This window comes from Haliotis rubra, unplaced genomic scaffold, assembly GCF_003918875.1.
Source record: "Haliotis rubra isolate DU_JTF1 unplaced genomic scaffold, ASM391887v1 Scf1377, whole genome shotgun sequence".
In the NCBI taxonomy this organism is placed as follows: domain Eukaryota; kingdom Metazoa; phylum Mollusca; class Gastropoda; order Lepetellida; family Haliotidae; genus Haliotis; species Haliotis rubra.
This window is the reverse complement of record NW_025765311.1, coordinates 118,556-138,625: the sequence shown is the minus strand read 5'-3', so window position 1 is coordinate 138,625 and position 20,070 is coordinate 118,556. Positions and strand designations below refer to the sequence as shown.

The 20,070-nt window shown below is 40.8% G+C and overlaps 2 protein-coding genes across 2 annotated transcripts; one reads left to right on the top strand and one right to left on the bottom strand.

Moving 5' to 3' along the window:
* Positions 1-3,443: 3,443 nt before the first annotated feature.
* On the bottom strand, positions 3,444-7,895 carry LOC124268386 (RNA-binding motif protein, X-linked 2-like). Its single transcript, XM_046703353.1, has 4 exons — positions 7,793-7,895; positions 5,854-6,012; positions 4,333-4,462; positions 3,444-3,668 (listed from the first exon to the last, which is right to left on the bottom strand). The coding sequence occupies exons 1-4, from the start codon at positions 7,804-7,806 to the stop codon at positions 3,459-3,461; spliced, it is 513 nt and encodes a 170-aa protein (XP_046559309.1). The 5' UTR covers positions 7,807-7,895; the 3' UTR covers positions 3,444-3,458.
* Positions 7,896-8,114: 219 nt separating this feature from the next.
* LOC124268390 lies at positions 8,115-18,555 on the top strand. The gene is made up of 8 exons (XM_046703357.1): positions 8,115-8,135; positions 9,253-9,421; positions 12,039-12,144; positions 13,334-13,424; positions 14,626-14,907; positions 16,716-16,913; positions 17,196-17,393; positions 18,325-18,555. Exons 2-8 carry the CDS (start codon positions 9,304-9,306, stop codon positions 18,553-18,555), a joined length of 1,224 nt encoding a protein of 407 aa, XP_046559313.1. The 5' UTR covers positions 8,115-8,135; positions 9,253-9,303.
* The last annotated feature ends 1,515 nt before the right edge of the window (positions 18,556-20,070 follow it).

Genomic DNA, 20,070 nt, shown 5'->3' with positions numbered 1-20,070 from the left:
TATCACCAGTTCAACTTCCACACGATAATGTTGACAATCTCTATATCCCCAAACCCCAATGTCCATAACAATGTTCGATGAAAATATTCTCACATCAACATCCCCATGTGTACATTCTCCAACATGACCGACTGCTGTACTGCATGGCTGTTTCCCATGGTTGTTGCTCTGTCTATATTTAAATAGAAATAAATATCTATTTTACATGAGAATGTGTCAGTTGTCATTTGCATATTCTTTAAACAACCACCTTCCTTAACCCTTGAAGATCCACATTTGACATGAGTGTGAAAACTGCATAGATCGTTGCTCGTCAGTCAATTGATTTATATATTTACAGACATCCATCATATAGCAGGAAAATGCTTAGTGCAATGTTAAACAACAGACAACTTTCTTCATTTGCATTTTAAGGAAAGGAGGGCAAATTAGTTGCCCTCAAAAGGAAGTGACAGAAGAGTTACCTCCCTTGAACACAGCCCCGTCAACCTATCAGACTTCTGGGTTGTACAAAACAACCCATGCTTGTTGTGTGAGGCAGCTAAATGGATGGAGTGGTCTGGATGGGTAATTTGAAGTCTTCATGCTCTAATACTGAAGATTTCTCACAATATGACTCAATGACTTGTCCTCTCTAAACTTGGTTTGGGCATTGGCTGCCCTGTCGTATAATTTCACTGTGCAGTGTTGTGCCCCAGGGGCATTCCAGAAACCAAGGTAGGGTTCCAATTCTGGTTCACCCTGATTGTTGAAACCGTGGTCACGGTGCATAAAGTGAAAAACATCTGAGATCTGCATCACTTCAGACCTTCAAATATTCTGCCCATTTCTGGTGTCCCCCGCCGTGATATTGCTGGAATATTGCTAAAAGCTGGCAGTAAAACCAAACTCAGTCAGTCAGTCAAATATTCTGGCCGACTCTCTAGTGGAACACGGTGCCAATCAAAGTAACAGTCAAATCCCGATGAGTCGAATCTCTGGGGACCAAGTAATAAATTCGACTTATCGATGTATTCGAGACATAGGTATGTCTATGAGGGTAGAAAAAAAGATGATCCAGTCCTAATTCCTCCGCCTAAGCATTTGTTTATCTAATGATTTCCCTATCACTAATAGGGGCACCTTATCAGTTCCAGTCTGATTAGCACAGACAGTGATTTCCGTAAAATCACTAATCTGCCTTTTGAACTCACCCGTCAAAGGCGGAAAGGTGTGAGCCGCGCTGGTTTGTTAATTGGATCAGTTTGCTACACCAATCAACTTCTCATTGACTGACTTCGGCTTATGTATACAAGATTGCTGTTGTTTGAATCTCATGGGACCAAATTTTCTTCTCGAGTCATCGTGTGTATTTATGAGTCGAATTCGTGTAACCGGTATTCAAATGATGACAACTATAACAGGGAATGGTCGGGACCGACAGGTACTTCGAGTTATGCATAATATTCGAGACACCGGCATTCGACTCATCGGGATTTGACTGTATGGTAAGGATGTCATCTGTGGATTAACTCCATGCCCTGGTACATGTATATTTTCAAGAATTGATATTAATTATTTCAAAAATTTGATTTTTTTGTTTCACATAAGGAAAAATGTGATTTTCGTGTACACTTCCCCGTTAATATGATCATGGAAACGGTCGAAAAGCATCATTACAAACTGTATAGGATTTCCTGATGTTTCATTTCATGTATTTTATTACCAAATTGATGATTGCTGGATTATTTACAATGAAGTATCTGAGACAAGCGTCACACAAACAACAGAAAATATCTGCATACTTGATGTATGATTATGATGTTGACAGCCAATTGTCTCCGACCAGTGATATGTCTATAGCACTTGGTTCTCGTCAACAAAGCAGTTGGAGCAAATAGGTGACCGTGAATTCGTATAGTTTTAACACACACTTGTGACTGTTGATGACTCCACTGCTTTGTGGAAAAGTCTCTGGAGATGTTGCCTAAGATTAGAATTCTCTTTGAAACCTAGATGCACGTGGTGACACAAGAGGCATTGCTGACTGACTGAGTTTGGTTTTACCGCTTTTAGCAATATTCCAGCACCATCAACTGGGCAGGGGACACCAGAAATGGGCTTCACACATTGTACCCATGTGGGCATTCAAACCTGGGTCTTCAAGCAAAGTGGACGAGCCAACGCTTTAACCACTAGGCTACCCCACTGCCCCCACAAGCTGCATTGGAGCACAGTTTGACATGAACACAGACTGCACAAACACACATTGCTGGAAATCTCAAGTTCCTCACAGACACACTCTTTGGAAGTTCACATAGTCTCCATGGTGCTTGAAGATCATGTGGTTTCTCGACACGTGGGTCCACACAAACAAGATGGCACAGCTGCGGCAGAAGACTTAGAGCTTATGAGCATGGATGGAAAAGTATTTTCCTTTGAGGTAAATCCAGAATATCACCTCCTTCGATCATCATATGCTCTTTCATCTCGTCTCCTGTCATCTTGTTGGTATCTGTCACGATCACCTCGGAATCGATCCTCAGAGTTATCTCCCCTTCTTTGCCTGAAGTCGTCCCTCTCTCTGTCTCTCCAAACATCATCTCTCCTGTCATCCCTCCTCTATCATCATATCTCTCATTTCTCCTATCTTGTGATCTGTTCATTCCATTTCTGAACCCAGAATCCCTATGGAAGTCCCCATCCCCATCTCTTTCAAAGCCCCCACGCCCATCTCGCCTTTCTCTTTCAAACGCCCCACCCCCATCTCGCCTGTCTCTTCCAAAGTCCAAACCCATATCTCGTCTGTCTCTCTCATAGCCCTCACCACCATCCCGCCTGTCTCTCTCAAAGCCCCCACCTCCATCTCGCCTATTTCTCTCAAAGCCACCACCCCTATCTCGTCCGTCTCTCTCAAAGCCACCACCCCTATCTCGCCTGTCTCTCTCAAAGCCCCCACCTCCATCTCGCCTATCTCTTTCAAAGCCACCACCCCTATCTCGGTCCGCCTCTCTCAAAGGCTCCATCCCCATCTCTCCTGTCTCGGCTTCAAAGCTGTCCACTGGAGAGACTCTTTGTCGTTCCTGTTTGACAAACCCAGGATCAACCTTTTCTTTCTTTGTTCTGATTGGCTGACTCCTATCATGTGACCTCTCATCCTCACTACTTGAAGCTGATTCTGATGCAACCTTTTTCTTTTTCTTTTCTTTTCTTCTTCTTTGATTTCTTTATCTGATCTTTTAACTGAACAAAATAATTTACAATAGCATAGCATATTGTTTGTTTGATTAATGATTACTATTATTAAAACACATGTTTTGTGATTTGATTTGATTTGTCTACCAAAGATGGTAGACACAAAGTGTGTCATAATTTACCACTGCATGTTTTGATAATTACTTTTTCACCTGGTACGCCATACAGTCAGAATATATACTGCCATCACAATTTCAACAAGCTACCTGTTCTCAATAATTTCATCACAGATGAACATAGCTTGGTAATAAATTCAGGCTACCTTTCTTGGCTTTCTTAACAACAACTGGTTCCTCTTCCGATGATGATGATGGCTGGATCTTTGGGGCACATCCCTCTTCCCTCAGCCTCTTTGTGACTTCATCCTCATCTCCATGTTCTTTTGGGATCTTGTAGTTCTCAACGTGGTCCACACGAATGACACGCCCCAGGAGCTGCAGCACACAAGAGCATAAATAAGGTAATTATTTATAGTATGATTGGTTGGTTGGTTGGTTGTTTAGCACCACACTCAGCAACATTCCAGCTTCATGTAGGCAATCTGTAAATAATTGAGTCTGGACCATGTGATCAACAGCATGAGCATCAATCTACACAACTGGGATACGATAACGTGTCAGTAACTAAGTCAGTGATACTGTTAGATGCCTTTTACGACAAGCATGGGTTGCTGAAGACCAATTCTAACCCGGACCTTCACTGGTGGGCTCTTGATGGACCTGAATCACACCTGCCAATACCATGGTGCCGAGTTTCGCTTTCAGTATGGGCCATAGGGGCACCAGTGCTCTACATTCTGTGCCACATGAAGATCCTGGCTGGAATTGGCAACCCATGTTTGTCATAACAGGAGACTTATATGATTGGTTAGTCAGATTTGATGACATGGTGCATGTTATAATGTCCCAATATACGTGGATTGATGCTCATGATTTCAATCTCTGGATTTTCTATTTATAAGTTGATTATTTACAGGCCACTGCCCTATAACTGCAATATTGCTGAGGCTGGGCAGAAAAAATAAACAAAAACCTGCATGCCGTTCTGAACAGTGACATTGTTGGGTTGTGTACATGGCCAAACTACCTTGACCTTTACCTTAATGCTGTTGAGGTTGTCTACAGCCAGTACGGTGCTGCGCTGATCCTCGTAACAGAGGAAGCCATAGCCCTTGGACTTGCCGGTTCCCTTGTCTCGCACCAGGTTTATGTTGACAATTTCTCCATACCTGTAAGAAGAACATATACTGATCAGCGCAGAGCCCTGCCCTACTTTTTTGGCATCTTGTCCTTTTAATTTGCGACCCTTTCCCTTCTTTTAAATACAATCAGGGCTCCAGATAAGGGCCGTATTGGCGTATGTATGGATATAAGATAAGCTAGATATGGAAGGAAATATTTTAGAAAACGTAGCAGATACGCACCACAGCAATGGTGTACGGTCTTAGAATAATTTACAGACGTATTTATCTGAAAACGAATCGCTTTATTGTTTATTGACCTGTTTACACAAGAGTAGCAATGTTGTGGTGCACATATGAAACGAAACACAAGATTACTGATACTCCATTAAATTCCATTCAGTACCCTAAATGTACTCTTATTGTTTTCAAGTACTCCTATATTGAAAAAATAAGGAGTACGTACTCCTGATCATGAAAAATTATCTGGAGTCCTGAATACAATAATTCATATTAACACTTGAAGGTTATTAGTTTCTGTGTCATGTTGAAGTTAACTGACGGAATTCAGATATCACAATATATAAACACTACAGTAGATGTGTAACATCTCACATATTGTTACTTTTGATCAGTGTTATTAGGTACAGGGGTGGAAATAACTTTAAAATTGCTAGTGTACTCCGGTACAGTGGCACATGTAAAATCACTTGCCCTGATAATTTTTCCACTATACCGGCCATTTTCTTGTTGATTTTTTAAATAAACAACATAATTAACATTGCAATATCAACTGGACACCGGTACAGTGTGATATACAAATTTGCTTGCCCGACAGAAAAAACACTGGACTCGGGCGTCGGGCAATGGGTTATTTCCACCCCTGAGGTAATGACATGAACATACGCTACTTAGAAGTTATCTGTAATAGCACTGACGAGAAAATAATCGTTACGTCTAGTACCCAACTGGTCCAAATGGAGTAAATATACATTGAATACCAAAAGAAAACTATCAAAACCAATGTCAATACTAACATAATGTGAGCAAGTATGCAGGTGATCAAAATATTATCCGGAAGTCTGGCTATGTGACTGAACTGAATCATCTCACACACATTGCTTATTACATATCTGAAGCTAAGTTCAGTGTGATTTCTCTCAAGTTTCAGAGTCATCCAGTTGATGCCATCACTTTCAAATGAGGAGCGGCAGAGTAGCCTTGTGCTTAAAACGTTTGCTTGTCATGTCAATGGCCTTAGTTCCACTCACGAAATGGTTACATGATGTGCAGTGAATTTTTGCTGTCCTCTCCATGATTTTGCTGGAATACTGCTAGAAGAGGCGTAAAACCATATTCACTCACATCTAAATGTCCCTTCTAGGCATTACAGAAAGCTAACATGTAATATTATGAAAGAACTAATGGTTTATACTCACTGGGAGAAGACACAGATTATGTCTCCCTCTGTGAGCTCGTAGGGAAGTCCACCAATAAAGAGCCATGCACTATCCTTATACTGGTCATGCCATGATTTCTTGCCAACAGTACCAAGTTGAAGCTCAGTCTGGTTCAACTTCTGGATGTTGCGGACATTTCTGTGAACAGACAATCAAAAGAATACTGAAAATAACATCAAACAGACATGTTATACTAAAATATGTATTTTCATCATGACTAACCTAACAATCAAACACCCTACATTAAATTTTTTTACTGTCTGGATGTACTTAGTGTTGACAAAAAATCAGTCTTTATTCTAATTTCACAAAATATATGATTTCTAAGAAAACAAAATAACAACCACAAAGTATATCAAGTTGATATCATGAATAATTAGTTCTGCAACAAAGATGAAATGCATCCAACCCTAGTTTTAAAAAATGTGGATGAAATAAAGTTTTTCATTTTACTATAATGAATAACAGTTCTACATATTGTTGTGATATTGTCTTGTTTGTGAGGGTGAATGTGGGTGAATGTGTTTCACATGGCACTGAACAGTTTTCCAGTTACATTGTGGTGTGACACCTTGATTTGAGAGAAATGTCCGAAAAGTCAGCGGTCTCATCACCTCGGGTATAGTGCTGACAAACCTTGTTACATATCACTGGATTATATGTTTTCAGACAGCAGTGTTTATTCTCACTACAACGCTTTGGGTTGAGTCACCCAGACATTGTGTTTATGATAGAGTAGTTCATATAAATAAATTTGTATTCCAGCCAAGGCCTACATCGACGCCGGGCACACCTTGGTATAGTACTAAGTCGTCTAGTTATGTGCTGGACTAATGATATCAATGTCGTTTATAATTTAGGGATATGTTTTGCACGCGTGTATGCGATAATCAACAACAACCAATAATTTTCAGCGTACTCAAAACATATTTTAGGAGTACTTCACTTTACTGGGCACATCGTTTCAGATTAATTAGCGCTGCTGGGACTCGAACGTGCTTCGCCGGATTACTGACTTTGTAAAGTAGCGACGTAATTAGTGGACAGTCTACCTCGGGACCACGAGCACCATCGCAGTTAATGAGTGCTCGTTTTAACGCGTCATTTGCACAGAAGTGAGGTGGAAGCGCAAGAAATGAAAACAAACCACTGCACAAGCGCAATGGTTTGTTTACATTTCTCGCTCTTCCGCCCCATTGTGCCACACCCTTCCCATTCATTTTTTTTTCGCGACATTATTTCTTGGACTGTACTGACGAGTACTGGATGGATCGAAATGTGTTTCAATTGCATATAAAAGGGTTATACTACCCTAAGGTAAGGTTTAACCCTAAATAAGGATTGGAAAGGGTCCCTAACCCTAAGGAATCAGAAAGGTTTCGGAACTCTACCCCTCTCCCAAACGTAACCCTAAGGATCGGAACCCTGAGGATCGGAAACGATCCTAACCCTAAGGATCGGAAACGATGCCATACCCTAACCCTACACCAAAGGGTCGGATAGGGTGCTAACTCTAACCCCTAAGGTTCGTATAGGGTGCCTAACCCTAACCCTAAGGATTGGAAAGGGTGCTAACTCTAACCCCTAAGGTTCGTATAGGGTGCCTAACCCTAACCCTAAGGATTGTAAAGGGTGCCTAACCCTAACCCTAAGGATCGAACCCTGGGTTGTTTGACTCTTTCTAAAGATGCGTCAGAGCCCTAAAGATCGGAACACTAAGGATGGTTGACTGGCAAGTGAAGGGAGACGGAGCAATTACCGCGATATAGCGGGACAGCGCTGGTAAAGTGCATTCTACTTCTAGACAACGTTGTGATCGAAAACCGCACAATAAGCCCCTTGGATTAGAATCCGTATTATAGAAAACAAACAGAATCATGTGTCATTATGTCATAGATTCTGCCTCAACCAAACTCACGTCAATGGATTCATTACTTATCAAAGAAAGTAACTGAGCCACGCAACGACTTTGACGACACAAAACGATAAGTTCTCGCTGAAGTCTTGTGCCGCAAAAGAAATATTTCCGGTGGTAATGAGGTAAAACATAGACTCTGATCACAATTCATGCATATATAATATATTATCGATATGTCCATGTCCAAGTTTAAAATAATCGGTTTTTCCTTTTCCTTTACATGTGTCAGTTGGCTGTGACAATGGAAGTCGTAATAATATTTCGCGGTCTTTTCAGTAACAGCTTTGGTAAGTTACCTCCCTTGGAAACTTTAGCGAGAAGGAACTTGGTTCCAAAATAAAAGGTAAGAATTTCACCGAAACGGCACCGATGTCCATTGTTAGACCATGGTACAGAGTCAGTGACATGTGGGTATTCAGATAGATGGCGAACAATGACTGACATCTTTTGCATGTTGTTTAGAGTTGTATGAGGTGGGTAGTTTCAAATCTGACATTTGGGCGCCGTCACATGATCATGTCATGATGAGCTGATAACATAAGTATTATGATGATGAACTCATTATCTCCTGTGAGAACGGTTGATAGTATAACTACTTGCTGTCACCTTAGGAAAAAGTCAATAGGTGATTAAAGTGGTATGTATGCTACGACCATCTTGACTGTTTGCGTCATTTGAGAAATCTTTTGTGTTCTGGGTTGTATTTGGCCCCTAATAAATTCAACCATGAACCGCAAATGATTCAAATTCAACCCTCCCCATCCACATGTCATTCTTTGCATGGACATACTTGCATGAGTAATTCATATGCAAAAAGTCATGCCAAAATACCTGACATTACCTAAAATTACGTTTTCTATTTCGCATAGAAACATATCAAAACTTGCAACCAATGAAAATATGTATTTCGTTACGAAGTGACACCTCTAATCATATGCCTCCTTGTTACAAAAAAAACAACTTTTGTTGTGGTAAATGACAAAAGTGTCAATAATCTGCAATAATTAATGATGCAGAGACCATTACCGATGGTCTCTGATGATGCATATTATTCAATATGAAAATTTGTGCCTACAAATAAGTTCACTGCAGTTTGTCCATGAGGTCACTGTGAATTGCTTCATTAGTTTGGGAGTATGTTTTGTTTGTTTGATGTTTAACAACACACTCAGCAATATTCCAGCTATGTAATTAATCACGCCTGACCTGACAATCAGACAAATGATCAACAGCATGAGCATCAATTTGTGCAATCAGGATAAATTAACCTGTGTGAATTAAGTCAGCAAGCCTGACCATCCAATGCTGTTAGTTGCCTCTTACGCCAAGCATGGATTGCTGAACACAAATACTAACACAGATGTTCCCTCTGAGTACACCACATCCCATCATAGCTAACCCAAAACCAGTTCTTCATTGTTGGAAACTTCAAGTTATTTGCAATTTTTGTAATAATTCAGTTGCAGGTTTTACAGACTAGGGAAGGGGTGAATTTCCAAAGCTTTGCAACCATGGGTACCTTTGACAAGCAGATGTCAGAACCATCCAATCAAAAGTCACTGGATGTTTACATGCATGGAATCGACAGACTTACTGAACCACAGGCAGATCAGGAGTATAGCATTCAAGGTATATAAAGCTTTTGGAGCTGAAGAAAGAGATTCAATAAATGGTTGAGTGAGTTTAGTTTTATGCTGCACTCTGCAATATTCCAACTACTTGGCAGCGGTCTGTAAATGATCGAGTCTGGACCAGACAATACAGTGATCAACAGCATGAGCATCGATCTATGCAGTTGGGATACAATGATATGTGTCAACCAAGTCAGCGAGCCTGACCACCCGATCCCGTTGGTCGCCTCTTACGACAAGCATGGGTTACTCACTTACTGTAGATCAATTTTAACCCGGATCTTCACAGGTCAGACTGAATTTAAAGATCACTCCCAAATACTAATGTGCAGTCAAACACCTGTGTCAAAGTTGCAGAGACTAATGTAAATACTTTGAGTTCAGCACAACCAGAAAATGATTGCTGAGGAAGGAATATGCACCAACCAAGCTTATATACTCTTAAAAAAAAGTAGGGGAACTTCATTTTTAATTTACGATTGATAAAATTGAGAAATATATTGGAATTCGGAGTCAATCAATGTTAATATGATAATAATGAAATGTTTTGAGAGTGCATGGCCACTTGCACTTCCTTTTGACCATAGTTGTTTGTACAGTAAACACTCTTGAAAGATGATTGGTGTATGCACAAGTACAAATTTTATTATCAAACAAAAAAATACCCGGCTAGAAACAAACACTGAAAGTTCAGGTTTCCCTACTCTTTTTGAATAGTACTGTATTTCCTGTAATAAGCGCCAGGACTCCAATAGGCACCAGGCCTCTAATAAGCGCCGGGGATAAAGCAGCTCACTGACAATTATGGTAATTAGACCCAGTAAGCGCAAAAGCGCTGGGCCTCTAATAAGTGCCGGATCTGGAAGTCCTTTGAAATAAAGTGCCTGGGCGCTTATTAGAGAAAATACAGTATATTTTGAGACAACTGTGTGTTTGACACAACAAAGAATGAAATACAAATGCCAAAATGAGGATGTTGTAGTTGAACAATTATATTCTCACTAAGAGGACATTATGCAGAATGTCAGTTCAATACCAGTATATTTGGATTATGTATTCAGCAACATCTGTACGTACATCCCGATGCTTGTTAACGAGATATCTCATGAACTGTTGTACCCAATGTCTTCAAATTTGGTGGCAGCCTACATTGGGGGATAACGCAGACACCAGTTGATTTGGATGACCTTGACCTTATCGTCAAAGTCACCCACTTTTGACTTCTTGTTACCATATCTTTTGAAACTTTTTGTTAACGTGATATCTCATGCACTTGGATGACCTTGACCTTATCGTCAAAGTCACAATGTCTTCAAACTCTGTTAACAGCCTTCATTGGGGTATTATGAAGACAGCATGTGATTTGGGTGACCTTGACCATATCTTCAAGGTCACCACGACACTTTGACCACATTTTAAACTTATGTAGACGCGATATCTCATAAAACATTGCACCAAATGTCTTCAATTATGTCGACAGCCTACATTGGGTGATTAAGCAGACACAAGTAATTTCAGGCATCTTGTATGTGACCCAAAAATAAAAAGTGAAAAATATGTGATAAATATTTCATTCTTCTGTAGCGGCGGGGGACGTTGCCATATTAGTGGCAAACACTTGTTTAATGCATGATACTTGCCTGTGTCATGCTAGTTTAGTTGACAAGGTGGAAGCAAGAACTATGTTCTGATTATAATGAGACAGAACAAGCAAAAAATGTGAAGTTAGATATTGTATTTCCTTGGTGTATCGGGACCGCCTCCGTGGTGTAGTGGTTAGAGCGTCCGCCTGGAGAGCGGAAAGTCACGGGTTCGATCCCCGATTGCGTCATACCAAAAGACGTTAAAATATGGTACTTGTTGGTCCCTGCCTGGCGCTCGGCATTAATGGGTACAACAAGGACTGGTCGGCTCGGAGTCAGTATAATGTGTCTGAGTGGGGTATTCATGCTTCACTGTGGCGTGGTATCTCAGTGGGCTAGCACTATAAAACCAGCTTCAGTCTGGGCTAGTACATGCAGCTACACATACACACGCATGCACGTCGTCATATTCTCAAGTACAACGTTAAACCCAATTTCACCTCACCTCACCTCACCTTCGTGTATCGAGTCATTGTCAATGTTCTCATCTTAACTTGATGACTTTGGAATAAAAATCAAATACCTTGTTTGAGTGGCATTTTAGAAGTTGTGACTTACAATATAGAACAGACTTTATGGATAACAACTTCTTTATTTCGTGAGTGCGATATTTCGATACAGATTCCTGCCTGACAACGGTACCATTTGCTTGATAACGGTGTTAGGATCTACACCGAAACGTCGCAACAACTACTGCAACAAAGACGTTGTCTATCCATAAAAAAGTGTTCCACTTCATCATACCAGCTTCTAAATGCCACTTAAGGAAGTTAAATAGAAGTTGTTATCCATAAAGTCTGTTCTATAAAATCAAATACAACTGGTACCAGGGATACATTTGGATTAAAAGAAACTTATATTTCACTAAAAATATAAATGCCCTCACCCTGTTGAACACTATGATGGTTTTACTCCTGTTTGAGATGTAGTTGCTTTGGTTGGCACAATGCTGACAGTATGTTTCTCTCGCAGACATCACACGGCGTCACTGGAAGCTGTGGGATGGCAAGACAGTCTGCAGCAACAGAAGCTGCCGCAAGCCCTTCTCCCTACTGGATAGAGTCCATCACTGCAGGAGGTACACCCCAAACTATGCCGTTCTTTTCATTTTGCTGATTTGGGAGGGTCTTTTTAGGAAGTCACATCCAACAGAGGAACTTCCACATTAAACTCCCTTCCGTACTCATATCAGTAATAACTTTCTGTCAAGTCAATGTAGAAGGCAGTCTTTAAACATCTTTAATTTTTCTATTACTATCATATTGTTACTGATTTCTGATTTTTGTGATAGTTGACTCACTTGTTTAAATGGGTTGTGTGTAAACAAACTTGATAGCGTACTACTTACCATAATAACCCGTGAAGGTCCGGGTTAGAATGAACCTTCAGTAACCCATGCTTGTCGTAAGAGGCGACTAATGGGATCGGGTGGTCAGGCTTGCTGACTTGGTTGACACATGTCATCCGTTCCCAATTGCGCAGATCGATGCTCATGCTGTTGATCACTGGATTGTCTGATCCCGACTCGATTATTTACAGACCGCCGCCATATAGCGCGGTGGGCGAGCTGTCTAAGGCGCCAGGCTAGTAATCAAGCGAGCTTGGACTAAGTTGGAGGTGCCGGGATCGAGCCCACCTGTGACCGGGTGTAAAAAACCTTGGAGTCAACTTTGTGTGCAGACTCTTTCAGTGTTGTCACAACCCCTAGTGTACAGTACACAACCGTGTGCACTTAAAGAACCCACGAATCCGTTGGTAGATGACCAGATGGTGGCCACATGAATACGTGCAAACACCCAGTTGCGGGTACAGCAACGTGCAGTAAACTTGGACAAAGTGCTGTGACTATGTGTCCCAGTCCACCCGGCTGTGAATGGGTACCTCGTACGGATGGGAAAGCCACATTAACTCGGTGCGCCTAGTAGGCAGCAAGAGTTGTATGATCCCCAGGGAGTTGAGATTGAAACTACGATGTGCCGTTGTGAAGGACATCCAATGATCGAGGGAAAACAAAGCGCCTTTGAGCAGGTGTACTGGATATCGGTGCTATACGAATGTTTGTATGTATGTATATAGCTGGAATATTGCTAAGTGCGGCGTAAAACTAAACACATTCACTCACTCACTTACCATACTAATCACTGGTTTGTTGTTCACCATCCATTATCTGTGGCCCAAATAAACTATTGCCAAACAACTTACATAAGCTTGGGTTGGGGACAGTACTGCTGCCACATTGTAATGTTATCATGTCTTTTGTTTTGCAGGTGTGGAAATATTTTTTGCAGCAGCTGTGTAAAGTTCCGTCGTAAATTAAATAAACTTGCCAACCCTGACCCAGATGGTCGATCTTATAAGGTAAATATAGATCTAAATTTGTTTGGGTATAGTTCATATGAGGTAAAATGGAACTAAATTTGTTTGGTATAGTTCATATAAGTATATGTGGAACTAAACTTGTTTGTGTATAGTTCATATGAGATAAATATGACTCGAAACCTGTTTGGTGTACTGTATAGTTCATATTATGCATATGTAGAATCTAAACTAGATTCCAAACACAGCATATATGTTATGGCTCTGATAACAGCAATCTCAAAATTAGTTTGCATAGTCGGGGATTCTTTTTTCTCTTTTTTGTACAATTATAGTATCACAGTATGCCATTTTGTCATTGAATAACCTAGGAAAATATTTGTTGTGGATGAAAGTCTCTGTAGATTTTGATTTAAACCATAAAGATAATCACAAAAACTTCATATATGTCCTTTACCCAATATACCGGTTCTCAGAAAAAATATTGCAATACGTATCGTTAGAAAAGCGTATTGCGATATACTGGTAATACCGTGCAGTCCTATATGATATTAATCATGACTGGACCAGACAATCAAGTGATTGATATCATGAGCATATATCTATATATTGAGATAAGATGACATGCATCATCAAAGTCAGCAAGTTCGACCACCCCAGAGTTAATGTCACCCCATACGACCTGCATGAGGTGCTCATCACCATTTATCTTACCTCACACATAAAAGTTGCTTTCTGATTGGCTGAGCGCGCTTCTATTATTTTCAATGTACCCCGCTTACAAGCGAGTAACATTTCAATGGACCCGCTGTCAATGGCAACTCATTTGGTACTTCGTGGTAGTAATCCTTTGGCTTTATCTCGAATAACATTGAATCACGTATGATGTACGGAAATTACCGATGTTTTGCGAATGCAAATCGATGGAAGGGAGATAACTCTAAATCTGTTTTTCTTGTCAGCAAAATCTAGCGACGCCTTCAAAAAGATTTGTACCCGTGCTTCAAACAATTCAAAATTAACATTAAGGTGTTCGGTAAGATAAATACGTTGTTCACTGGTCCCTTGGGGCCCACGGGTTGATGTACCCTCGATGTTTGTTTGTCTTCGGGCTCAGGGAACATAAACAAACATCGAGGGTACATCAACCCATGCCCCCCATGTGACCAGTGAACAACTTATAGTGTAACCTTGACCTTCATGCGGATGACTGTAATGTGATTGTTGGTATATTTTTATCCAGGTTTGTCAGTCCTGCTATGCTGAGGGCCAGGAGACCGAGGGAAGGATGGTCTGTCTTACGGCCGAGTTCCGGGCACTCAGAATGTATAAGTATAAGAATTCATCAGCATTGAGAGGTCATTTATCCTCGTCACGGAGAGACAAATTCGATTTTGAAAAGGAGTGCAGACGGCTTATTGAAGGGTTCAAGGGGTCAATGGGGTCATCAGAGGTCAAGAGGACGTTGCATGAGCTGAGGAACATGGTGTCGATTCCAGAGTGGCAGAAGGCTAGCATGTGGATAGTAAGTAGAGAGTGATGCGTAATGGCGGAATTCTCAACAAGTTTTTGTGCAGGAATGTTTTGTTGGATGTAGCAATTTTTCATCATCTAAATATTTTTTGTAGGATAAGTGTTTGACCTGCAGTTGCTAAGCATGTAAACTTCCTAACTGGAAATAATATTTGATCTGAATGTATTTGAAACATGTTCAGAGTTTGAAATACCCCGTGTTAGGGAGCAGTCATTTGTTGTAAGGGAGAAGGGGGATAATGGATTTGGGTTTTGTGTCTAGAACAAAATCGTTAAGCAAAAGAAAGTTGCCTCCAGAGCTTCTCACAACTGTAGAGAGTCAGGAAAGTGGTAGGGGTCAGTGGTCAGCTAGTATTATACAGTCGCAGACCAATCACTCTCACAGACCTCTAAATAATATATGACCAGTCTCTTAGGTAAAATCATATTGAAGTAGTGAGTGAGTGGGTGAGTTTATTTTTATCCCACTTTTAGCAATATTCCAGCAATATCACAGTGGGTGACACCAGAAATGGGCTTCACACATTGTGCCCATGTGGGGATTCGAACTCTGGTGTTCGGCATGATGAGCGAACACTTTAGCCACACGGCTACCCAACCACCCCCATATTGAAGTAGGTAACTCTTGTGTTTTTTGTGTTTTTATTGCTCAGTCATGGACACATGTAATTCACTTAAATATGATTTGCAAACATCTGGTAGATGAGCATATGAACATTTGATCGTATGATTTACAATCTGAACCTAGGGATTCAGAAATCTATAAGATCTTTTTCAATTCCAGTGAAAAGGAAAGGGATGTCCAATAAATTACAACTGCTGGTTATTTAACTGATGGTGAAATGACCATCACAGTTCAGTTCATAAAGATGAGCAGTAACGTCACATGTTGTATTTGGGCATACACTTTCTCAGTAAATGAGCAGTATTCTTTCTTATGGGCACTTCTAATTCCTTTTCTTATGGGCACTTCTAATTCCGGGGCACATTTGAAAATGGCTTATTGAGTGCCCTGTAGCACATTTGAAGTAAAAAATGTTTCACTCTTTGATGTGTCTGTGGGCATCATTACAACATGATTCAAATGTTATATGTCTTCCAAAACTAGCTTGATGAGATGAAGCGATATCTCCATCAGATTGCCTCACAATGTATGCTTACCATTGTGACTTTACAATCAAATGCCATGAACCACTCTGACACCATTTTGGATCTTATTAAAGCAGCTCTTCAATTTGTATGCCTTTGTGTAGGCATTCAGATCAGACTGTTTACATTTTTTTGTTTAAAAAATATCAAAGAATTGTAAAATCACATAAAGAAAGACACTGTAAAGTTCTTTCATTATATTTGTATTGATTTATTTTTGAAAATGAGAACAGTAATGTTGACTTAGACAGGGAACAATGTCACAAAATCTGGCAAAAAAGTTGGCTAATTTCATCTGCACTATTTAAGACATCTCATAATCTTGACACAAACTGTAAATCATGGTAAATTAATCAGCAAAACAATAAGTCATTATCAAACCTTTATGACACCACAATGACATTCTTAAGGGCATGAACAAAGTGTCACAACATTGGTGGTTAGAGGGCAAATGTTAGATTCTTGTAATGACCGGTTCTCATGTGACAGTGATTGTACCAGGAGTGTCAGACTGTAGGAAGAATTCTCATGGAATGTCAAGAAGGAATCGGAGAAAGTGCCAAATATATTTTTTGAAGATATAGTGTGTTTGAATGAAATGCTTTGAATGTTTTAAAGAAATAGTTGAATTGTAAAGTATTTTCTCCACAGCAAGAGAACCTGAGTGATTGCTGTCACATGTGTCGCAGCACGTTCGGATTCCTGCGTAAGAAGCTGTTTTGTCGTGTGTGCGGGTTGGTGCTGTGTAAGGGATGCTCGGCCAAGGACCTGTTGGTCTACTTCCCCGACGTGGAGCCTGGCGAACAAAGACCTGCTGACCCCAGACTTGCCATCATCAAAATCATTGGGGTAGGATTAGCTGTAGTACCAGGGATATCTTGAGTTTTTTCACAGAGTGATATTCAGAATTATATTCCATTTGGAATTGTACCTGATACAGTTTGTACAGAAAGTACTTTTGTTGATTCCATGTTTATTGCATGAAATGACTAGTTTTTATCTTGCTAAAGAACAAAGATTGAATGATGTCCAAGTGATTTTTGTTAATAGAACATCTATGTAAGTGTGATGTCACTATGAATATAATTATTATGATTTTCCTGAGAACTAATGCCCACTCCAATCCCCTAGTGTCCGGAGGTGGAGCCCGAGGTGAGTCTATACCTACGAGCCTGTCCGACATGTCGAGAGCAGATCATAGAACGGCAGATCTCCCAGCTGGAGGCTGCCATGGACGATGACCCGAGTTCAGAACTGATGCCGCAGTTGACCAGCATCAATGCCAACTTCCACAAAACTGAGATGAAGGTCAAGACGCATCTTCCAGAGGTCAGTGTTTATCAGGCTGAAATGAAAATACTATTTGCCTGTTTACTGTGATTTACACAAGACTGCATCAGTGGTCTATATGTTTGTAAATGTTGTGATATGTGATAATTGTGTTGTACCAGGAGTTATTGGACTTTCTTGCAGGTAACAGGCAGGGTTCTAGTAATATGTGTGTTATTATTGTATTGTAGTACCAGGAGATAATGGAATCCTTGGAAGATAACAGCCAGGGTTTTAGTAATATCTGTGTTATAATTTTGTTGAAGTACCAGGAGATAATGGACTCCTTGGAAGATAACAGGCAGCATTCGAGTGATATCATTTGAGTGATTAATCAAATTCAACAAAACGGTACAAATCAGCTGCTCGAACCCGCGTCGATTGTGTCACGAGTGCGTAGAGCCTGTTCTAGTTATTCGGCAAGTTGGATGTGGCGTGGCCAATCAAAATGCATTTTGGTGTCACGTGGTAAATGTTTACATACAAGCACGAAACATGGCTTCGTCTGCTTCAAAGACACTGCGCATTGATTTTTCACGGGAGGAAACGGAGTGTTTCATGACTCATCATCTGAGTCGAGAAACACTATGGAATATCACAATGGAGAATCCATTCTTTTGTCCAACAACTTCTCTTTTTCTTCTCTTTGGCATTGCCGTCTTCTTCACATAGTATTGCACAGCAGATAACTGCCACTAAGTCTGCTTCAGACGTTTTGATACCATGGAAACAAATTACCGTGAGATTGTATGAAATCATCACTAATATTGGAAGATCGAATCATGCGAGGGGTAGAAAATTGATCGATATTCAATACAACCACTGAACATGTTGTACAATGTATGGAAATCGGCAGGTCATTACGAAGTGCCGATCCATGTGAGTCGCTCTTAAGCGTCTTAGTTATATGCATGTTATCACTGTGTTCCAGTACCAGGAAATTGTGGACTCCTTGGAAGATAACAGTCGCGGATCATCTGGGTCAGGATCTGGGCTTCCCAAGAGTAACATGAAGACACTGGCCAAAGCACAGGTTGGTGTGATAATAACAATAGTTGTAAGAGTTATATATGTAATCATACATTGCATCCATGCTAAAATTGCATCCCATTATTATCTCAATCAACATATCAGTGTGCATTCCATTGTCTCGAATCCTTGAGATGCAACCAAAGGGGATGCTTTGTCTTTAAACTGGACCAGTCCTTGTTTCATGCTCTTAATGCCGACCTCAAGGAAGGGTAACAATAAGTACCATCTTTTAACATATCTTGGTAAAGCTGCCAGGGGTAGAACAACCACCATTCCATTGTCAGGGCAAACACTTAGACTATAAATATTTAGGAAATATCTATGATGTTAAAGAATTTGTTTTGTTTTCTTGTGAAAAATGAAATTTTTAAACTTATCTCATGACTTGCACCTCTCTCTCTTGCTTCGACTTTTAGTGGAACGACTGTAAACTTTTTTCCCTAGGCCTCCTTGTCCATTCGCCCGTGAACTCCATGCTGCTCTCCTTAATTAGCTTCCTAGTTCCTAATGAAGCTTGCAGCATGCTCCACTAATTGCCCATGTGACTACCTTGAATGATTATTCTCTTTCTTGTCGCACGACTGTGTGGACGTGCTGTATATTAGGGACATTATTTCACCCTAACATCATGGGGAATACTGATAATCAGTGAAGGAAAAGGAAATTTTGTACTCAATGCAAGACGAATTATTCGTCCCTCGACCCTCACTCGTCTTGCAGTGACTGTATTGGACAATGTAACTGGAACAAACGATGTGGCAAGTGTAATTCACTAAAAGATGAGGATTTTAAGGCCTACCTTCGTGTTTGCTCCCGGAGAATCACCGATAGGGACAGGAAATCAACAGAATCTGATCCCATTCCCGCCAAGCGTATCAAGTTACAGCGACAGAAAATCGTACCTTCACGCAAGAGAGCGACGTCTGTGGTTCAAGAGGATTTTATGGACGCTTCATCAGATTCTTACTTATCTGAGGACGTTCGGCAGCTATTACGTACGCATCAATCACCTCCTTCTATAGCGTCAGATCACTCGCGCAGGTGGTTGTGATCGATAATTCATCGTTGCCTGTCCGATCTACACTACCAGGGGACCTTAGATCGACACTATCATCATCCAGATCATCGGTACATATCTCCTCAACTGTCTCAGTTTGTTTGGAGCCTGGCCAACCGTGTTCAACCAGCCAACTGTCCCCCAACAGTTCATTGAACCGGACGGAGCTGGCTACAACAGCTACGACGTTCATCATGAATTAACACTTCAGGTTTCATCACCTAATCGCCGATCCAGATCACCACATCATTCTAGATCACCTTCACGATCCAGATCACCATCACAAACCCGATCTAGATCACCGTTCCGATCAAGATCACCGGATCGATCCAGATCACAGTCACGATCCAGAGCACAACTACGATCCACATCACCTGATCAATCCAGATCACCTAACCGATCCAGAGCACAACTACGATCCACATCACCTGATCAATCCAGATCACCTAATCGATCCAGATCACCAAATGGGTCCAGATCACAACTTCGAATCAGATCACCGGACCGATCCAGATCACCTAGCCAATCCAGATCACCGAAAGGATCCAGATCACAACTTCGAATCAGATCACTGGACCGATCCAGATC